This window comes from Cervus canadensis, chromosome 6 (genome assembly GCF_019320065.1).
Source record: "Cervus canadensis isolate Bull #8, Minnesota chromosome 6, ASM1932006v1, whole genome shotgun sequence".
NCBI classification, from domain to species: domain Eukaryota; kingdom Metazoa; phylum Chordata; class Mammalia; order Artiodactyla; family Cervidae; genus Cervus; species Cervus canadensis.
The window spans coordinates 25,780,524-25,797,846 of record NC_057391.1 but is presented as its reverse complement, the minus strand read 5'-3'; the positions used below and the strand labels follow the sequence as shown (position 1 = coordinate 25,797,846).

The 17,323-nt window shown below is 34.4% G+C and overlaps 1 protein-coding gene and 1 pseudogene across 1 annotated transcript in view; one reads left to right on the top strand and one right to left on the bottom strand.

The window, feature by feature from the left end:
- Positions 1–1,291: 1,291 nt before the first annotated feature.
- The window catches only part of KATNBL1 (katanin regulatory subunit B1 like 1), a 49,153-nt gene continuing 33,121 nt past the window's right edge, over positions 1,292–17,323 (bottom strand). The window contains exons 2-10 of the mRNA XM_043471375.1: positions 16,891–17,021; positions 15,320–15,360; positions 13,657–13,936; positions 9,675–9,793; positions 8,959–9,009; positions 8,774–8,863; positions 8,328–8,417; positions 6,268–6,361; positions 1,292–4,838 (exon numbers count right to left, since the gene is read on the bottom strand). Coding sequence (XP_043327310.1) covers positions 4,806–4,838; positions 6,268–6,361; positions 8,328–8,417; positions 8,774–8,863; positions 8,959–9,009; positions 9,675–9,793; positions 13,657–13,936; positions 15,320–15,360; positions 16,891–17,007 — 915 coding nt within the window. The 5' untranslated portion in view covers positions 17,008–17,021 and the 3' untranslated portion in view covers positions 1,292–4,805. The remainder of the gene's footprint in view (positions 4,839–6,267; positions 6,362–8,327; positions 8,418–8,773; positions 8,864–8,958; positions 9,010–9,674; positions 9,794–13,656; positions 13,937–15,319; positions 15,361–16,890; positions 17,022–17,323) is intronic.
- LOC122444488 lies at positions 9,771–9,931 on the top strand (annotated as a pseudogene).

The following is a 17,323-nucleotide window of genomic DNA, read 5'->3' as shown; positions in this document are numbered from 1 at the left end:
TAACCTCCCTCCTACCCCCAAATGAGAACAGTTAATGTTTACAGTAAGGATGCCACGGGAATAAACGATGCTTTTCAGGGAAATGGTAGAGTGAGAAGGGTTTAACACGGAACCTTGAAGGATACCAATGTCTAAGAGAGAGGCAGGGAGGTCTCCAAAAGAGGAAACTGAGAGGTGAACTGGTTTCTTCCTTCACTGGTTTCTTGTCCTCTAAGGGAAAAGGAATCTGGATGGCTAAGGGGAAAAAATAAGCATCTTTAAAAACCTCTTGTAAGCTTTAGAATCTGCCTGAAAGAGAGGTATTAACTTGCATTTCTCTTGCTGTTGTTGAGGCTAGACTACAGTTGTACAGAGAGGAAACGGTGAATGCTGCAGGGCAAGAGGGAGCTGAGGTGGGTCCTCTTTCACCTGTTCAAATGACTTACACAGAGGTCTCATCAAGTTTTTTGCAATTTTTCTTTCTTCTCTTCTCCCTTTACTTTCTTTCTCAAATGAAAGTAGAAAAGTAAATGGACGCAAACTCTGCTTCTGATTTTTGGAAAGTGAAGACTAATTCCCATCCAGGCCCCAAGTTGCAAGTTTGCTTGATAAGTGCAATACAATAATTCTAGAAGCAAGTTAACTCTAGAAATTTGGTATTTTTTATGACTCCCACAACAACTTTCTTACCCTAGAAAATATCTGGATCAACTCTTCTTAGCTTTTGTGTAAATCCAGAGTGTCACAATGGTCTTGACCAGGTCTAGGATATTGAAAAAAAGAAATCCTGGTTTAAATCTGAATGAAAATACAGAATACTGTAAAGCACAGAACTTGAACAGTAGTTCAAGCATGTTCAGAGGCTGACTGCTTATCTAGACTCAGCATCTCCCAAGAGAAAACGTCACAGTTCAGAGAATAGTAACTCTTCATATCAAAGAATATATAATAAGCATTGCTATAAAAAATACTGGCAGCTGTGGGGCTGCCCTTTCACAGAACTACTTACTGATACTTAGTAACAATGTCTTTTCCTGTTTTATGAGTACAGTCTATAAAAGTAAATACTGTGCTATATACTGTTTCATTTGTAACTGTACTTAATTTTTAGTAAAGTTTGATTTTAGCATTTACTGTCAATTCAATGATCTGACTCAGAGAAAATTACGATGACTACCATAATTTTAAATATTAAGTATATTTTTGGAAAATGCACTCGTATACTGGATATATGATATGCAGTATTTATTCTTATCGTTATCCTTGGTGCTGTTACTGAATCAATCAAGTCATATTACACATTAGAACCATACAGTGTTTCAGGATGAATTTTTATTCTATATGCCTGTTACAGAATAAAAAAGGAGGGGGAATAGTGTGCCACAAAGTTCTATGACAATTTCCACAGCTAGAAGAATTAAAAATTAAGGGCGAAAGAATAACATAGAAGTCAATACCTACCAAAATGTCCAGCAATACTATTTTCATCTGAAATAATTTAGAAAATAAAAGTCTGTGTTGAAAGATAAGTAGTGCATCCAAATAGATCATTCCAGTTGAGTCAACTGTTTGTGATTCTAGTTTTTTTTCTTTAAATCAAAAAAGGCAACTGACATTACCATTTTGTTCTTAAATAGGAAGAAAAAATAACTGGGAATGACTACCAAAATGTTAGCTTAAATTTTGTTTCATCAAACTCCTTAAGTAACTAAATAAACATTTAAATATAATTTCTATTATCAGCATTTAACAGCTAATAATCATTACTCAAATTAGATTCCATTGATATTAATTATATCAACAACTTGTCAAATATAGAAATAGTCTAAGTTTGAGGAAATTATTTCAAAGTCCAAATATATAGCTTTGAAGCCACACAACCATTTTTAAGGTTAGGACAAGACACATACCACATATATTTAGGGGCATTAGGATTTAATTCCTCAGTGGCCCTTCAAGTTCAGTGCTGATATTAATGATTCAAAGTGGGTAGAGATATTTATATCCAAATTCTCGCACCTCAGGATACATGTAAATAATGTATGTCAATTACCTTTGAAATCACCGCCAAAAGATGTTTTTAAAACCATTGGAAAATGCTTGCTTCCTAACTTTTAACTTTTCTCTGAACACTCATTATCAAATCATTTACTTTACCTCTAGGAGAAGCAAATTACTTGATTATAACCCTCTATCATCTCAAAAAAACTGAATAAGGTAGAAGAGAAAGGCATAGAGACGCTGGGTAGTCCTTCAGTTATATTGCTTAGCAGCACAGCAACGAGAGTGATGATAGACAGCGATTGTTCTAATCTAGGTCAATACAACAGCCAAAATACTTTGTAAACACTTTCTTTGGCTCTTTCTGGAGATCAACACTGTTCTGATTAAACAGCATGAGAAGGACTTGATAGCAATGTAAGGGTTCAACAATATGTACTTATCTTTTATCCGAGAGTCTTAAAATCACCTAATACTAATCATAACCCAATAACAGAGAGAGGTAGGTACTAAGGTAAACTGCAAAGGCCAAGAACAGAAATTGGGAGTGTGGGCCACTGAATAGTATTTATGAGCTAAAGACTACTGCCTCATATAGCTCTGAATATGTAAAAATGAAGTATTATCTACTATCCTTTAAGAAACTCAAATTCAACATAACAGGGAAATACTTTTTCTTACTATATTTCATTTGTATTTGTACCAACGCATTAACAAGATAATACCTTTTCTTACTGTTTTATTTGTTGTTTGTACCTAATTTTTACTGAAGTTTGATTAATTCAAGTTTGGTTTTCAGAAGACACTGTTTAGCCATTGATCTTAACCAGAGAAAACTATAGTGACATAAATTTTAGACATTACATTATTTTAAATATTAGATTAAAATTCTATAGTTTCCCATGTGCCAATTATTTGAATTATCTTTCCACTGAAGGGTCTGTGTTATTTTGTACACACCATCTTCCTTGTGAACAAGAGGTGAATTTGTTAGATGTATGCTTAAAGTGCAATCTGTAGCCATGAATAGTTCTGTGTATGTGTGTAAAGTTAACAAACACTTAAAAGGAGTGAAGTCCTGTCTTTAGCCTCATTAGCACCATGTACCAACTGTATTAACTGGTTGAAACTGTAAGATAAGAGAGTGAAAACTAAACGAACAGGAACAAAGAAAGGTTATATTTCATCATCTTAAGGTTTCACAGAGATGATGCAGGTTTACAATTCAAATTTCCACCCCCTGAAAAATGACTTCTTAAATAACTCAACTTTCAAAACCCAGAAATGCAGTAACCTGAAATTATTCTAATCTAAAATCTTTAGAGAATAATTAATTACTACAACTGATGTTCACTATGAGGAATACATAGCTATATAAAATATAGCTACACAAAAAAGAACTCGGTGAAAAAACATTTTTAAAGCAAGAAGATGTGTGTTTCAGATTCACATTAGTAGTGGCTAATTGGGTAAATGCTAAAGATTTACATTCAAGTGCTTAAAAGGATTACTGCACAGAAATTCAATTCCTAAAAGCTTTTGTTCAGATGCCTCTCAGGCTTATTAAAGATGAGACGATATGCGAACCACCAACAGTGGTATTTAAACCCCAATTACTTTCAAGGTAATGTATGCAGCTGTTTAGACATTCCAGAAGTGGGTTCTCCGATACTAAAACTGGTATTAAAATAAAAGAGAGACCTCATACAGTCTGCTGGCATTTCATACCAACCTTTGGAGGAGGTAGTAAAGTACTGGAATTTAAAATACAAGGTCAGCACTAAGTGTAAACATTTCTAAAGCATTGTATGTAATTCTTTAAACATATGTAGTGAAAAAAAAAGTAGAATTCATATAAAATCAGAACTTAAAAAAGCAAAAAATAGAAATATTTAGTGAATTTACTCAAATGAAGAAAACTTAAATGATACAGAACTGAAAATATCAGATATCTATATACAATAAAAAGTGAATATAAATTAGTCAATTCCATAGACATTTCCAGTTAAGCATTCATACAAATACAGATTCACCTTTTTCTTATATATAGGAGTAACACATACATACATATATGACATGATTCTGGCAAAAAAAAAAATCAGAGATACTAAAAATATTCTCAAGTTTTAAGAGTAGTGTGGAATAAGTTTTAACAACATTCTACATGAATGGAAACCCCTGATTTAATTCCATGATTTTATCATGCCAGAAGCATGGTTGCTTTTAATTTTCTTAAACAGATATTGGTATCATACACATTGGCTTATTAATAATTAAGGCATTTTGCATACACAGTATCTCAGTGTGAACAAAAAACTTTTAGTACTGATTATTTGCTATAATGGTTTAAACTTTCAAAGTCTTTTCAACATAAGAAAATAGTAGCTGCACACATTTAAGTGTTTTCTTATAAAACACAATCTTAAAAAAAAGTAACGATGATTGGTCTCTGCGATTCCTAGTAGTAAGTCCTGTCTTATTTTCCACATAGTATAAATTATATTCTTATGCAGGATTGCATGAAGACCCAGTAGCTCTTAAACATGTTACCAAATAACCACATAAACCTGAACACAGCAAAGGTGAACGACCTTCCTAGTGCACTTCCACCACACCAAAGCTGAAGCTGCTCCTCTTGGATCTTTTTTCCACTTCAATGTGAAGGAGATCGGTAGCATTTCATTAGTGGTTTCATCATACGTTTCTTTAAAGGAAAAAATGGTTTTGATTTCTTCCACAGTTCACAGTTCTCAGATGAGATATTTTTGGGGAAATCATGTAGTCCAAGGATGTTTTGAATAGCCAAATGCTATAGATGAAGTCTCTCAATGCAACTGTAATAAATAAGCATCGACATCCTTGGAGAATAAAACAGAAACATTTCATTAGCCAGTACTGTAAATACACATATACACACCCCATTTTCTTCTCCCTCTTTGTCACTTGTTTTGCCTTAGTGACCCTCTGAGTGCAAAAGATCTGCCCTACTCAACATTTTATCCGCACTTTGGTAGCACATAGCATGTGCTCAGGAAGTGTTTGCAAAGTGCTTCGGGAATGTTCTAGCTTCTGTTATCAAACAACTCTGCTTTTATAGCTAAGCAAGATCATTACATCATTCACAGCAGTTCCTTCAGGGCTACATAAATGCCAGGCCAGCTTGATGATGGCCGTTCTGATTTCTACCCTCAAAAAAATTACAGTGAGGGTATAATATTGTTAAGGAGGTTTTATCATGGCTTAAGGAACTTCACAGAACTTTTAATTACTCAATATTGTTTATAATAACAAACACAGTACCTTGCAAATTTCTAAAGAAATAATCTTTCAGTTCTACTACTAAGAATACAAGGTACTTTCAGAATAATGTGATATATCATGTATTCTATTTTCTATCAACTTTTACTTCATTTTCCCTCCTGTTAACAAAATAACAACAAATAAAATAATAATTTAAAAACATTAGGAAATTGGTTCTGTTCATAAAATTTTCATCATTAAGAATTCTACAGAGTAAAACTATACACATTGGTATAACATATTTGCTTGATACAAGATTATCCTTCCTTTCATGAAGGTATTTTAAGAAAAATTTTATATGTCAGTCTGAGACATAAATCCTTTTTTAAAGAATATGATATTTTTTAAACCAGAGGAAGTTGTTTTATTTCTGGCTTAATGCCCATTTATATGATAGCAGTATGCCCAATATAAGGGTGGAAATATTTTTTAATAATGATTTACTTTTGCAATTATATTTTAACTACCAATGTTTTCTGGAGTCTAAATATTAAAATCCAAAATAGTAATGTACTTTTTCCTTTAAGATCGAGCAAATCAATAAAGAATGATGTCAAATTCATATTGTGATTTGAACAATTTAACTTTCCCCTAAAAGTATGGCATTAGCAAAAGCCAAGTTAAAAATACTCCCAAACTATTTGACTATGTTCCTCACCCCTTGCTTCCTGAGTATCACTGCCGTTTCAGATGCCTTCCTAACCTGGGTTCTTAACTTTTTTCCAAATATTTTTCTGTAATTGGAGCAAGGTCATTAAATACCTACTAGCACATACTGCTGTATATGAAACACATTCAATGACTAATTCTTATGTTCCTTGCCAAAGTCATATTCATATCCAGAGCACCTTAAGTGTTTATAAATATGAAACTGACTTTAGACCTTATTAGAGTAGTACTTAACTGGACATTCAAATGAGTTCATTTATGACTGCATAATACTATTACATTATCCCAAAATTTTAGTTAAGCTTAAATATAGATTACCTTGGCTATATTACCAGTATATCCTGGAACCAAAGTAAGATGGTTTTCCTGTTCCCACAACCCACTTAATTGCTGTTTTAAAATCTGAATATTTCTAGGAGAAAAAAAGAAGAAAAAATACAAATATAGTGAGTTATGGAATTTGGTAGCTAATATACTTAATGAAAACAGCTTTAAAATTTTCAAGTCTTCTTCAGGATAAAATTATACTGTTTGAAGTCAAGCAACTCTTTAAACTAGTACATGTCAATCATGGAAATTAAAAGTTACTCAGTTGTTAAAGCAAGCAAGGAAACAATGAGGCATTTGGGACATTTGGACATCCAGTTTTTGGGTATGAAGTGGGGAAATTCTGAGAGCCTAGAAAGCAAATTATGGACTGAAAGGAAACTGTTGGGATATATATATATATATATATATATATATATGGTAGTTTCATGATAATCTGGCTCATTTGGGAGAACACCCACACACTTTCACATCAAGACAATACTCAAACTATGATTATAATTCAGTTTTTAGAACTGTAATCATCCACACTGGATTCTTATGTTAATGTCCTTTGGCTATCTGATCCAGGATGACTCCATTCCTGGGTCTCAATTTTACTCCATCAAAGGTCATCTCTTTTTCTCTCTCTCACTCCTTTATAACGGATATAAAGGTTTTGTCTCTCACTACTTTATAATGGATATGTCTGTGCTTTTGCCTCCCAAAATATATATAATGGATGTAAGTCTGTGCTTTTGCCTTCCAAAAGGGTATGGTTCTGCCAGAACAATAGACACAGGGGATTACTGGGCTCTGGAATTCAACTTTCACATGTAACATTCGAAATATGAATGGTATCCCAATTTATTATTTCTCTGAAAATGAAGAGAATAAGTACTATATACTGACAATCTGCTTCACTGACCATGCTAAAGCCTTTGACTGTGTGGATTACAACAAACTGTGGACAATTCTTTGAGATGAGAATACCAGACCACCTTACCTGCCTTCTTAGAAAGCTGTATGAAGGTCAAGAAGCAGCATTTTTAACCAGACATGGAAAACAGACTCATTCAAAACTGGAAAAGGAGTATGTCAAGGCTGTATACTGTCACCCTGCTTATTTAACTTCTATGCAGAGCACATCATGCAAAATGCCAGGCTGCATGAATCACAAACTGGAATCAAAATTGCCAGAAGAAACAACCTTAGGTACGCAGATGATACCATTCTAATGGCAGAAAGCAAAGAGGAACTAAAAAGCCTCTTGATGAAAGTGAAAGAGGAGAGTAAAAAAGCTGGCTTAAAACTCAACATTCAAAAAACTAAGATCATGGCATCTGGTCCCAACACTTCATGGCAAATAGATGGGGAAAAACTGGAAAGAGTGGTAGAGTTTATTTTCTTGGGCTCCAGAATCATTGAGGATGGCAACTGCAGCCCAAGAAATTAAGACACTCGCTCCTTGGAAGACAAGCTATGACAAACCTAGAAAGTATATTAAAAAACAGAGATATCACTTTGCTAACAAAGGTCCATACAGTCAAAACTATGGTTTTTCCAGTAGTTGTGTATGAGTGTCTACCATAAAAAAGGCTAAGTGCTGAAGAATTGATGCTTTCGAAATGTGGGGCTGGATAAGACTCTTGAGAGTCCCTTGGACAGCAAGGAGATCAAACCAGTCAATCCCATAGGAAATCAACCCTAAATATTCACTGGAAGGACTGATACTAAAGCTGAAGCTCCAATACATTGGCCACCTAATGTGAAAGACCAACTCACTGGAAAAGACCCTGATGCTGGGAAAGACTGAAGGCAGGAGAAGGGGGTGACAGAGGATGAGATGGTTGGATGGCATCACTGACATGAATTTGAGCAAATTCTGGGATATAGTGAAGACCAGGGAAGCCTGGAGTGCTGCAGTCCATGGGGTTGCAAAGAGTTGAACACAACTTAGCAAATGAACAACTGATAATCATAAAATAAAATTATCACCTAAGTTAACCAAGCTACTTTCCTGAAAAAAAAAGTCTTTAGTAACACGAGTTTATCTCTAAAGGTATACTCACCCATCATTCACAATTTCTGTTTTGGATGATAGTTCTGACCACCATCTTTTTATGACTGCTTGAAGCCAGTTTAAACCAACTATTATATACCTGAAATGACATTTTGTTACAAAATTCAAGTGTTTTCATCCAAGAAGCCTTTTAGAAAAGATGATACTCTACCTGCCTCAAAAAATGCATACACACATATACACACAAATATGCTTACACACTGATTAAAAAATACAGACACACCTTTATAAATTAATTTTTCACTACTTTCACCAAACTGCATTTTATGTAACATGTTTATAGATAATTTTCTAAGTGTTCTTTAGTCAGTCTATATTCTTAAAACAGAAACCACGTATGTCTCAGGGAGCTCAATCTACCATTATGTACTTGTAAGGCACAAAATCAAGGATGATGAAAGAGAAAAATGAATTGAGATTCAGATTAGCACTTACTCTTCAAATCTGCTTTTAAGTAGTGACTTTACTAGAGGCAACAAATCTACACAGCAGCCAAGTGAGATGTACTGTTTTTCTTCCTGTAAACTAAAATAAATAAATACTAATTTATAAAAATATGAACAGGTTGTAATCTGTTCTTCTTTAAACTTCCTTTTATTTCTGAAAACTAGTCTTCTTACCTATTGGTGAGCACGGGAAGGCAATCCACCACAACTCCAAGGTCCTCTATCCTGTGAGAACAAAACTGCTTAGAGAGCCGATTTCCTTATTTCCTTTTATATTATAACCATCACACTGCTTTTGAGAAATTTACTCACTGAACAAATGATCTGAGTGTCTATGATGAGTCAAGTGTTAGGGATACACCAGTGAACAGAGAGACAGGGCTTGTGTTTCAATGCGTGTGTGAGTATGGGAGGAGGGTGGAGAGGGCAGCAACAGACAATAAACAAATCAAGTACATAAAGCATGCTGATGGTGAGAAGTACTGTGGAAAAAATAAAACGGAAAAGAGGGATAGAGAGTGAAAAAATATATATATTTAAATAAGGTGGTCAAGGAAGGCCTCACCAAGGTAACATTTGTGGAGACAAATACAGTGAGAAGGTAATGGTTAAAATTTTTACTGAAAGGTTGGTTTTTGCATAATGGTATCTCTTAGTTTTATAGATAACAATCTTAGTCAGAGAAGGTAAAATGTTTGTTCAATATGATAAAAGAAACAGTTTTCTGTATTTTGGTTAATTAGACTGTAGATAAATATAATTTAAAACATATTGTCACTATGAAGCTAAATATAGGAAATGTAAAACTTTAACCAATATAGCATAAAAAAGAAGAGATAATACATTGGAAATTACTTTTACTGAACAAAATCATTAAGGGTCACACTTACCTTACCAAATATGCTACAAGTTCACTAATACTTCTCTTTCTCCAGAAAGTTAAAGCTACATTCAATCTCAAATTCCTGCTGAACAAAACCTGTGCCATTGTTTCATGGTCCTGAGAAACCTGAAAGGCAATAATCTAATTTGTTAAAAAGCACATAAAGGTATGATATTTGGAGCAGGGAGTTGGAATAGGAGCTTGCTCCGTCCACTCCACGCATCGACCTGGTATTGCAGTACTTCCAGGAACGGTGCACCAAAAAAAAAAAATGACAAAAAAAAAGAAAGAAAAAAAAAATTATTCTGGTAAACATATTTTAAAATTAAGCAAAGGTAATTCCTTTTACTGGTCCACAAAAAGAAATATTGCAGTGAACATAGTAAACAAATGATTTGAAACAATTTAGGACCTGTTAATTTTTTATCAATACTTCTTCTTATTTGTTACTATTTCCTTTTAAATCTCAATAATTCATAGAATAAATTATTTTTACTCACCTACAAACCTAGGATTTAATTTATAATGTGAATTAAAGGAAAAGGTAACCATACAGGCTAGTCATTATCAACTAATTAGGATGAATAGGGAATCACAAAAATTCAGTTTTATGACAAGATTTAAATTCATTCATTTTTTTCCTATATAACTAAGGTAACACATTCCTGTTGCAAAAAGCTTAAGTAGCACAAAACTTTATAAAATAAGTATTTTCTACTTATCCACAAAAATATTTATTTAACTCCTGAGAAGTAATCACTGTTAACATACCGGTAAGTATCTTTCAAACCACTTTCTAGACAAAAACAAATTAGGCAGGTAAAAAATTAAAATATTCTAATATTTATATTTTTGAGAACTGTTTTTTCACTTAAATAATATGAAAGATTTTTTTCAATATCAAAACAGATCACTAGAGAAGGAAATGGCAACCCACTTCACTATTCTTCCTAGAAAATTGCATGGACAGAGGAGCCTAGTGGGCTACAGTCCATGGGGTTGTGAAAGAATCAGACATGACTTAGTTACTAAACAATAACATCAAAATATATTACAAAACCATAGCAACTGAAACAGTGTGACACTGACAAGAAAACAGACAAATAATAGCACGTTAAAGAAACTTCAGATACAGACAAATGTATATACAACTAACAATTTATGACAAACATCACATAAATATAATTTTAAAAATTTCTTAATAGATAAGCTGAATATCCATATGGAAAACAATGAATGTTGACACTACTTCCTAACATAAAAAAACTTAAAACTCCAGATGTAGTATGTATCAAAATGTGAAATAAAAATGCTTTTTGAAGGAAAAGAACAACAACACATAAATCAGTCTCATTTTTAAGAAACAATTACATGTTGGCCAGTCTTTATGAACCACAATTTTAGACTGATTCTGGTATTTCCCTACTAAAACTGTGCATCAATGAACACCTTATGTATGTAAATATGGACACTTGTACAAAAACTTCTGTAGGATTAATTTTAGAGCTGGAATAGCTAGATCCAATTTTTTTCAATAACAGATTAAGCTACAATTCATATAACATAAATTGACCATTTAAAATGCACAATCCAGTAATTTTTAGTACATTCACAGAGTTGTGCAAGCACCACCACAATGAATTTTAGAACCTTCTCATCACTTCCAAAAGAAACCCTGGACTCCATTCTCCCCTCTCTCCAGCTATTCACAACTATTAGTCTATTTGCTGTCTCTATGAAAGTGAAAGTCACTCAGTCATGTCTGACTCCTTGCAACCCCATGGACTATACAGTCCATGGAATTCTCTAGGCCAGAATACCAGAATGGGTAGCCTTTCCCTTCTCCAGGGGATCTTCCTAACCCAGGGATCGAACCCAGGTCTCCCACATTCCAGGTGGATTCTCTACCAGCTGAGCCAGCAGGGAAGCCCAAGAATATTGGAGTGGGTAGCCTATCCCTTCTCCAGCAGATCTTCCCGACCCAGGAATCAAACCAGGGTCTCCTGCATTGCAGGCAGATTCTTTACCAACTGAGCTGTGCCTAATTTGGATGATTCACATAAACTGAATCATATAATATATGACCTTCTTTAATGTGTGGCTTCTTTCACAGAGATGTTTTCAAGATTTATATAGAGTATAGCATATATTGGGATTTTACTCATTTTTAATGATCAAATAATATTCTATTATATGGCCTATGAGATTTTATTTATCCAAGTCAGGTGATGAACAATTGGATGGTTTCCACTTGGGGTTATTAAAAAGTGTTATGAGTATCTGATGAGTATCTGTGCGGCCTTTTCAATTCTCTTGGGTATATACCTAGGAGTGCAACTGTTGGATGAAAAGGCTGTGTATATTTGAACTTAGACAAAATAATCTAGCATCACTTTTAAATTTAGGTTTTCAGAGAAGGCACTAGCCAATCAGGAAAAAAAAGTCTGAAACAACAAAAGAACAATTAATAAACCTATTAGTTAAGCACAGGGTTAATGAAGGTTTGTGGAAAGCAGATTGAGGGCAGAGGAGAAGGGGACAAGAGAGGATGAGATGGTTGGATGGCATCACCGACTCGATGGATATGAGTTTGGGTAAACTGTGGGAGTTGGTGATGGACAGGGAGGCCTGGCGTGCTGCAGTCCACGGGGTCACAAAGAGTCAGACACAACTGAGTGACTGAACTGAACTCATAAACAAATAAACTCACAGAAAAAGATCAGATTTCTGACTACCAGAGGCATGCATGAGTGGTTGACAGGGAACTGAATGAAGACAGTCAAAAGTACAAACTTCCAGCTCTAAGTACTAGCAATGTAATGTATAATTTGGTAAATACAATGAACACTGCTGTGTGTTATATATAAAAGCTGTTAAGAGAGCAAATCCTAAGAGATCTCATCACAAGGAAAAAATTCTTTTTCCATTTCTAAAATTTTGTATCTAGACATGATGAATGTTTGCTAAACTTAATGTGGTGATCATTTAATGACATATTTAACTCAAATAATTATGTGTATACCAAATGCTGTATGTCAATTATATCTCAGTAAAACTGGAAGGGAAAAACCATACAAATGCTATCTAATTACATGGAAAAATATTAAAATTTATTAAACATAAAAAACCAAGTTATCAAACAATATGTATATGAAGAGACATCAAAAATTTAACATTGCTATCTATAGATGTTAAGCTTATGGATAACTGTTTCCTTTAGGTTTATTTTCTACAACATATACAATAAATGTAATAATTTTAATTATTTTAAACTTATGTGTTTATAAATCTTTCATCATTCTTTCAAATGACCATTTTAAAAAAATTCGTCTTCCTGAGTTATAATTTATATACCATAAAACTCTTGTATTGAAAGTAATTCAAAGATTTTAAATAAATTTATGTATGGAGTTGTGCAACCATCACCACGGTCCAGTTTTAGAATATTTCTACTACGCAAAATAATTCCGATAAGCCTGTTCAAACAAATAACTGCTGCTCCTGAGCCAGAAGAGCAGCAAAATTAAGCAGGTTTGCCTAAACAAAGTTTCCAATGGCAATTTTGACAGCCCACCAAAATGTGCCTGGATAACTGGCTCCGTGGTCCACTTTTTATGCAAGATTTCTGATCTCTTCCCTTTCTTTAAATCTCTACTGGCTAACTTGCCATTCTGGAAATTTATAGCAGCTTGTCAATCATTTCATCCCTAACTTAGAAAAACGGAATAAACAACAGATTCAAATTTCGTTAATCTAGAAAACTGTTGCAGGGAGTTAAAATCTCTCAAATAGTCTGAATTCAATAAACAGTGAATTATTTTACTAGTAGACAGATTCAAATTTCGTTAATCTAGAAAACTGTTGCAGGGAGTTAAAATCTCTCAAATAGTCTGAATTCAATAAACAGTGAATTATTTTACTAGTAGACTATAGGAAGGAAAAAGCCAGTAATTAAGAAAAAAAAAAGTTAAGTTTATCTAATGACTTACCTCAGAAAAAAAGCCACTATATTTTGATGATGGGCTTTCTGTCTGTGAAGAACCAGAATCACTGGAGTTAATCAAATATGTTCGACTATCATGCCGTAATTTTTCAGGGAGGTGGCCTGCACAAGCCAGTTCATTTTCTTTATTTGCCATGACACAGCCCCCACTTTTAGGGGACTGCTTTTTTCTGTAACAAGGATTTTGAATAGGATGATGAACTTTCTTTCTTCTATAGATCACCTTACGTAGTTTATCTGGGCTTTTCACAGCTTGTCCAACTGTTCTGTAAAAAGAATTGATTTTCTTAAATGATAGAGAACCATATGAAAAGCTTTAAAAGTTTTTAAAGAGACAGACTTAGTAGGCCACATTCTGTGATCACTATCTACTAAAATTAGAAGCAAAATAATTTAAAAAAATCTTAAGTCTTAGATTGAAGAGAAAAATAAAAGGTAAATTACAAACTATCTGGAAAGCAATGAAAAGGATGATACTTTGGACCAAAAAGAAAAGAAAACATCATAATAACTAGATGTTTTTAAAATGAAATGTTACAATGCATTCATGAAATATGAAGATTAAAACAATTTCTATTCACCTAATCTTTTCCTAACAAGGTGACACAATAATTATGCAAGTTTGAATCATGCAAGTCTGAATATATACTTTAATATAAAAGAGAACATTTATTTTGATTAAACCGAAATATATTTAATTTGTTTGAATAAGATAAAACGACAGAGAGCACATCTCATGGTTTAGTAGAGCGGCTCTCAAACGTTTTGGCCTCAGGATGCTTTGCACTCAAATCACTGACGTCTCAAAAAATTTTTTTTGTGAGCAATATCTACTGGTATTTGATGAATCAGAAACTAAAACAGAAAATTTGTTAATTAATTAAAAAATGATAAACTCATTACTTATTATATAGAATATTTTTTAAAAAATCCTTTATTTTCTAAAACAAACAAAAAATATAGTGAGAAGAATGGCACTGTTTTGTATAACTGTGCAAAATCTCTAATATCTGATTTAAGAGAAAACAGCTGGATCCTCATATCCGTTTCTGCACTCAATATCTTATATCATGTAGCCTCTGGAAAACTCTACTATACACTTGGAACAGTGTGAAAATGAAGGTTAATAATGTCTTATTATTTTTCCCCACAGGAGAAAATGGCAACCCACTCCAGTACTCTTGCCTGGAAAATCCCACGGACAGAGGAGCCTGGCAAGCGGTAGTCCATATGGTCACAAAGAGTCACAGGCACATGACTGAAGCGACTTAACACATATGCATTGTTGTGAAGATAGTTTTGATGTCATAAACTCCTTGAAAGGGCTTTAGGGACCTCCAGGGTCCCAGATCATAGTTTGAGAACCAGTGGTTTAAAGGAAAGTGCCTTTGGAGTTCAGTAGACCTGAAAGTAAATGCCGTTTTTACCACCTTCTGGGTGTATAACCCTAAAGAAAGCCAAAACCCTTTTTTTTCCCAACTCATCACCTGTCTGGGGTAACGGTACCTGTCCATCTTACACTAACATGTTTAGCACAGTGTTCGGCACAAAGGAGCTGCTTGACAATAAATTATCATACTAAAACACAGTGTTTTCTTCTCCAACTTTCAATATTTGCTGTTTCCCACAAATTTCAAAGAAGTTCTTACCTAGTTATGTAAGCAGCCAACTGTTTTGGAGATTTCTTAACCTGAAAAACACAAGTAGACAGTTGCAGCCTATTTAAGTTATTTAACCAAGCTATGTAAACTTTGTGATTGATGTCAACAAGTCTGAAATTCAAGTTAAAAACTTTTCAGATAAAGCTATTACTGTACTGATGCTGGACTTTCAATTATAAGTTACAACAACACTGCATGTATTTTTGACAATGCGACGTATCTGTTTGACTAACTTCCATGCTACTAGTCATATATTAGATATGCAGGGTGCTAAATAAATGTGTTGAATTTTAATATGGTTTTAAGAAATTACACCAGTGCTAACGAGCCTTGCAATGGTGAACAAAAAGCACTTCTGTGATTCCTCTAAAATTAAACTAAAATATTTAAATTGTATCATATCAAAACAATATAGTAGCCAAAAAGTTTTTAGATTTTGGAATATAAACAGATTTCAATTTTGTATTAATTCTACCTAATTTGGGCAGGTTAAGCAAAACTATCACTCTCCCATTTACTCAGAACTACCCATAGACTTGACCAGACGGACCTTCATTGGCAAAGTAATGTCTCTGCTTTTTAATATGCTATCTGACGCTTTTGAACTATGGTGTTGGAGAAGACTCTTGAGATCCCCTTGGACTGCAAGGAGATCCAATCAGTCCATCCTAAAGGAGATTGGTCCCGGGTGTTCATTGGAAGGACTGATGCTGAAGCTGAAACTCCAATACTTTGGCCACCTCATGCAAAGAGTTAACTCACTGGAAAAGACCCTGATGCTGGGAGGGATTGGGGCAGGAGGAGAAGGGGACGACAGAGGATGAGATGGCTGGATGGCATCACCGACTCAATGGGCATGAGTTTGAGTAAACTCCGGGAGTTGGTGATGGACAGGGAGGCCTGGTGTGCTGCGATTCATGGGTTCGCAAAGAGTCGGACACGACTGAGCGACTGAACTGAACTGAAATATTATGAGTAATCTAGAGATGATTTAACAGAGAAGGCAATGGCAACCCACTCCAGTACTCTTGCCTGGAAAATCCCATGGACTCTTGCCTGATAATCCTCCCATGGAGGAGCCTGGTAGGCTGCAGTCCATCAGGTCGTGAAGAATTGGGCACGACTGAGCAACTTCACTTCACTTTCACCCATAGACTTAACTGTTTAAACTGTATCAAACTGAATGACTTTGTTTCCCTGAAATTCCTATGTTCAAATCCTAAACCACCCCCACCCCAGAGTGATGGTATTAAGAGGGAGGGCTTTCAGGAGGTGATTAGGTCATGAGGGTAAAACCCCATGAACAGGACTAGTGTCCTTATAAAAGAGAGTAGAGAATTCTCTCTCTCTCCTTCCACCATGTGAGGAGGTAGATGACAGCTATCTATGAGTCAGGAAGTAGACACTTATTGGATACCAACTCTGCTATGGCCATGACTCAGCCCCTAACTGTGAAAAATAAATTTCTGTTGTTTATAAGCCATCCAGTCTCTGGCATAATGCTGTGGCTATCTAAATAGACTGAGATACTGTCTTAATCCTAGAAACCATGGACTTACCTCCTTCATGTTCTTATTAGTGAAATTAGAGATCCTTTTTCTAGGAAGATCAATGGAATGATCCTCAGTATTATTACAAAAGTTGCGTTTTTTAACATTGTGGGTTTCAGATGCCATAATCTCTTAAATACCTAGACAAAAAATAAAAATAATAAACAGAAAATACAAAAAGCAAAAGAGCCTAATCTTTCCTTAGCACACACAAAAATACAACAGCTGCATAAAAGAGGCTTACAAGTACAGCAGAGGACATAAAGGCATACCTCAATTTATTGCACTTCACAGTTTTGTTTTTTTTTAACAAATTCAAAGCCTGTGGCAACCTTGCATCAAGGAAGTCCACTGGCACTGTTTTTCCAACAGCATTTTGTTAACTTCGTGTCTGTGTCACATTTTGGTAATTCTCACAATATTTCATACCTCTCCATTAGTA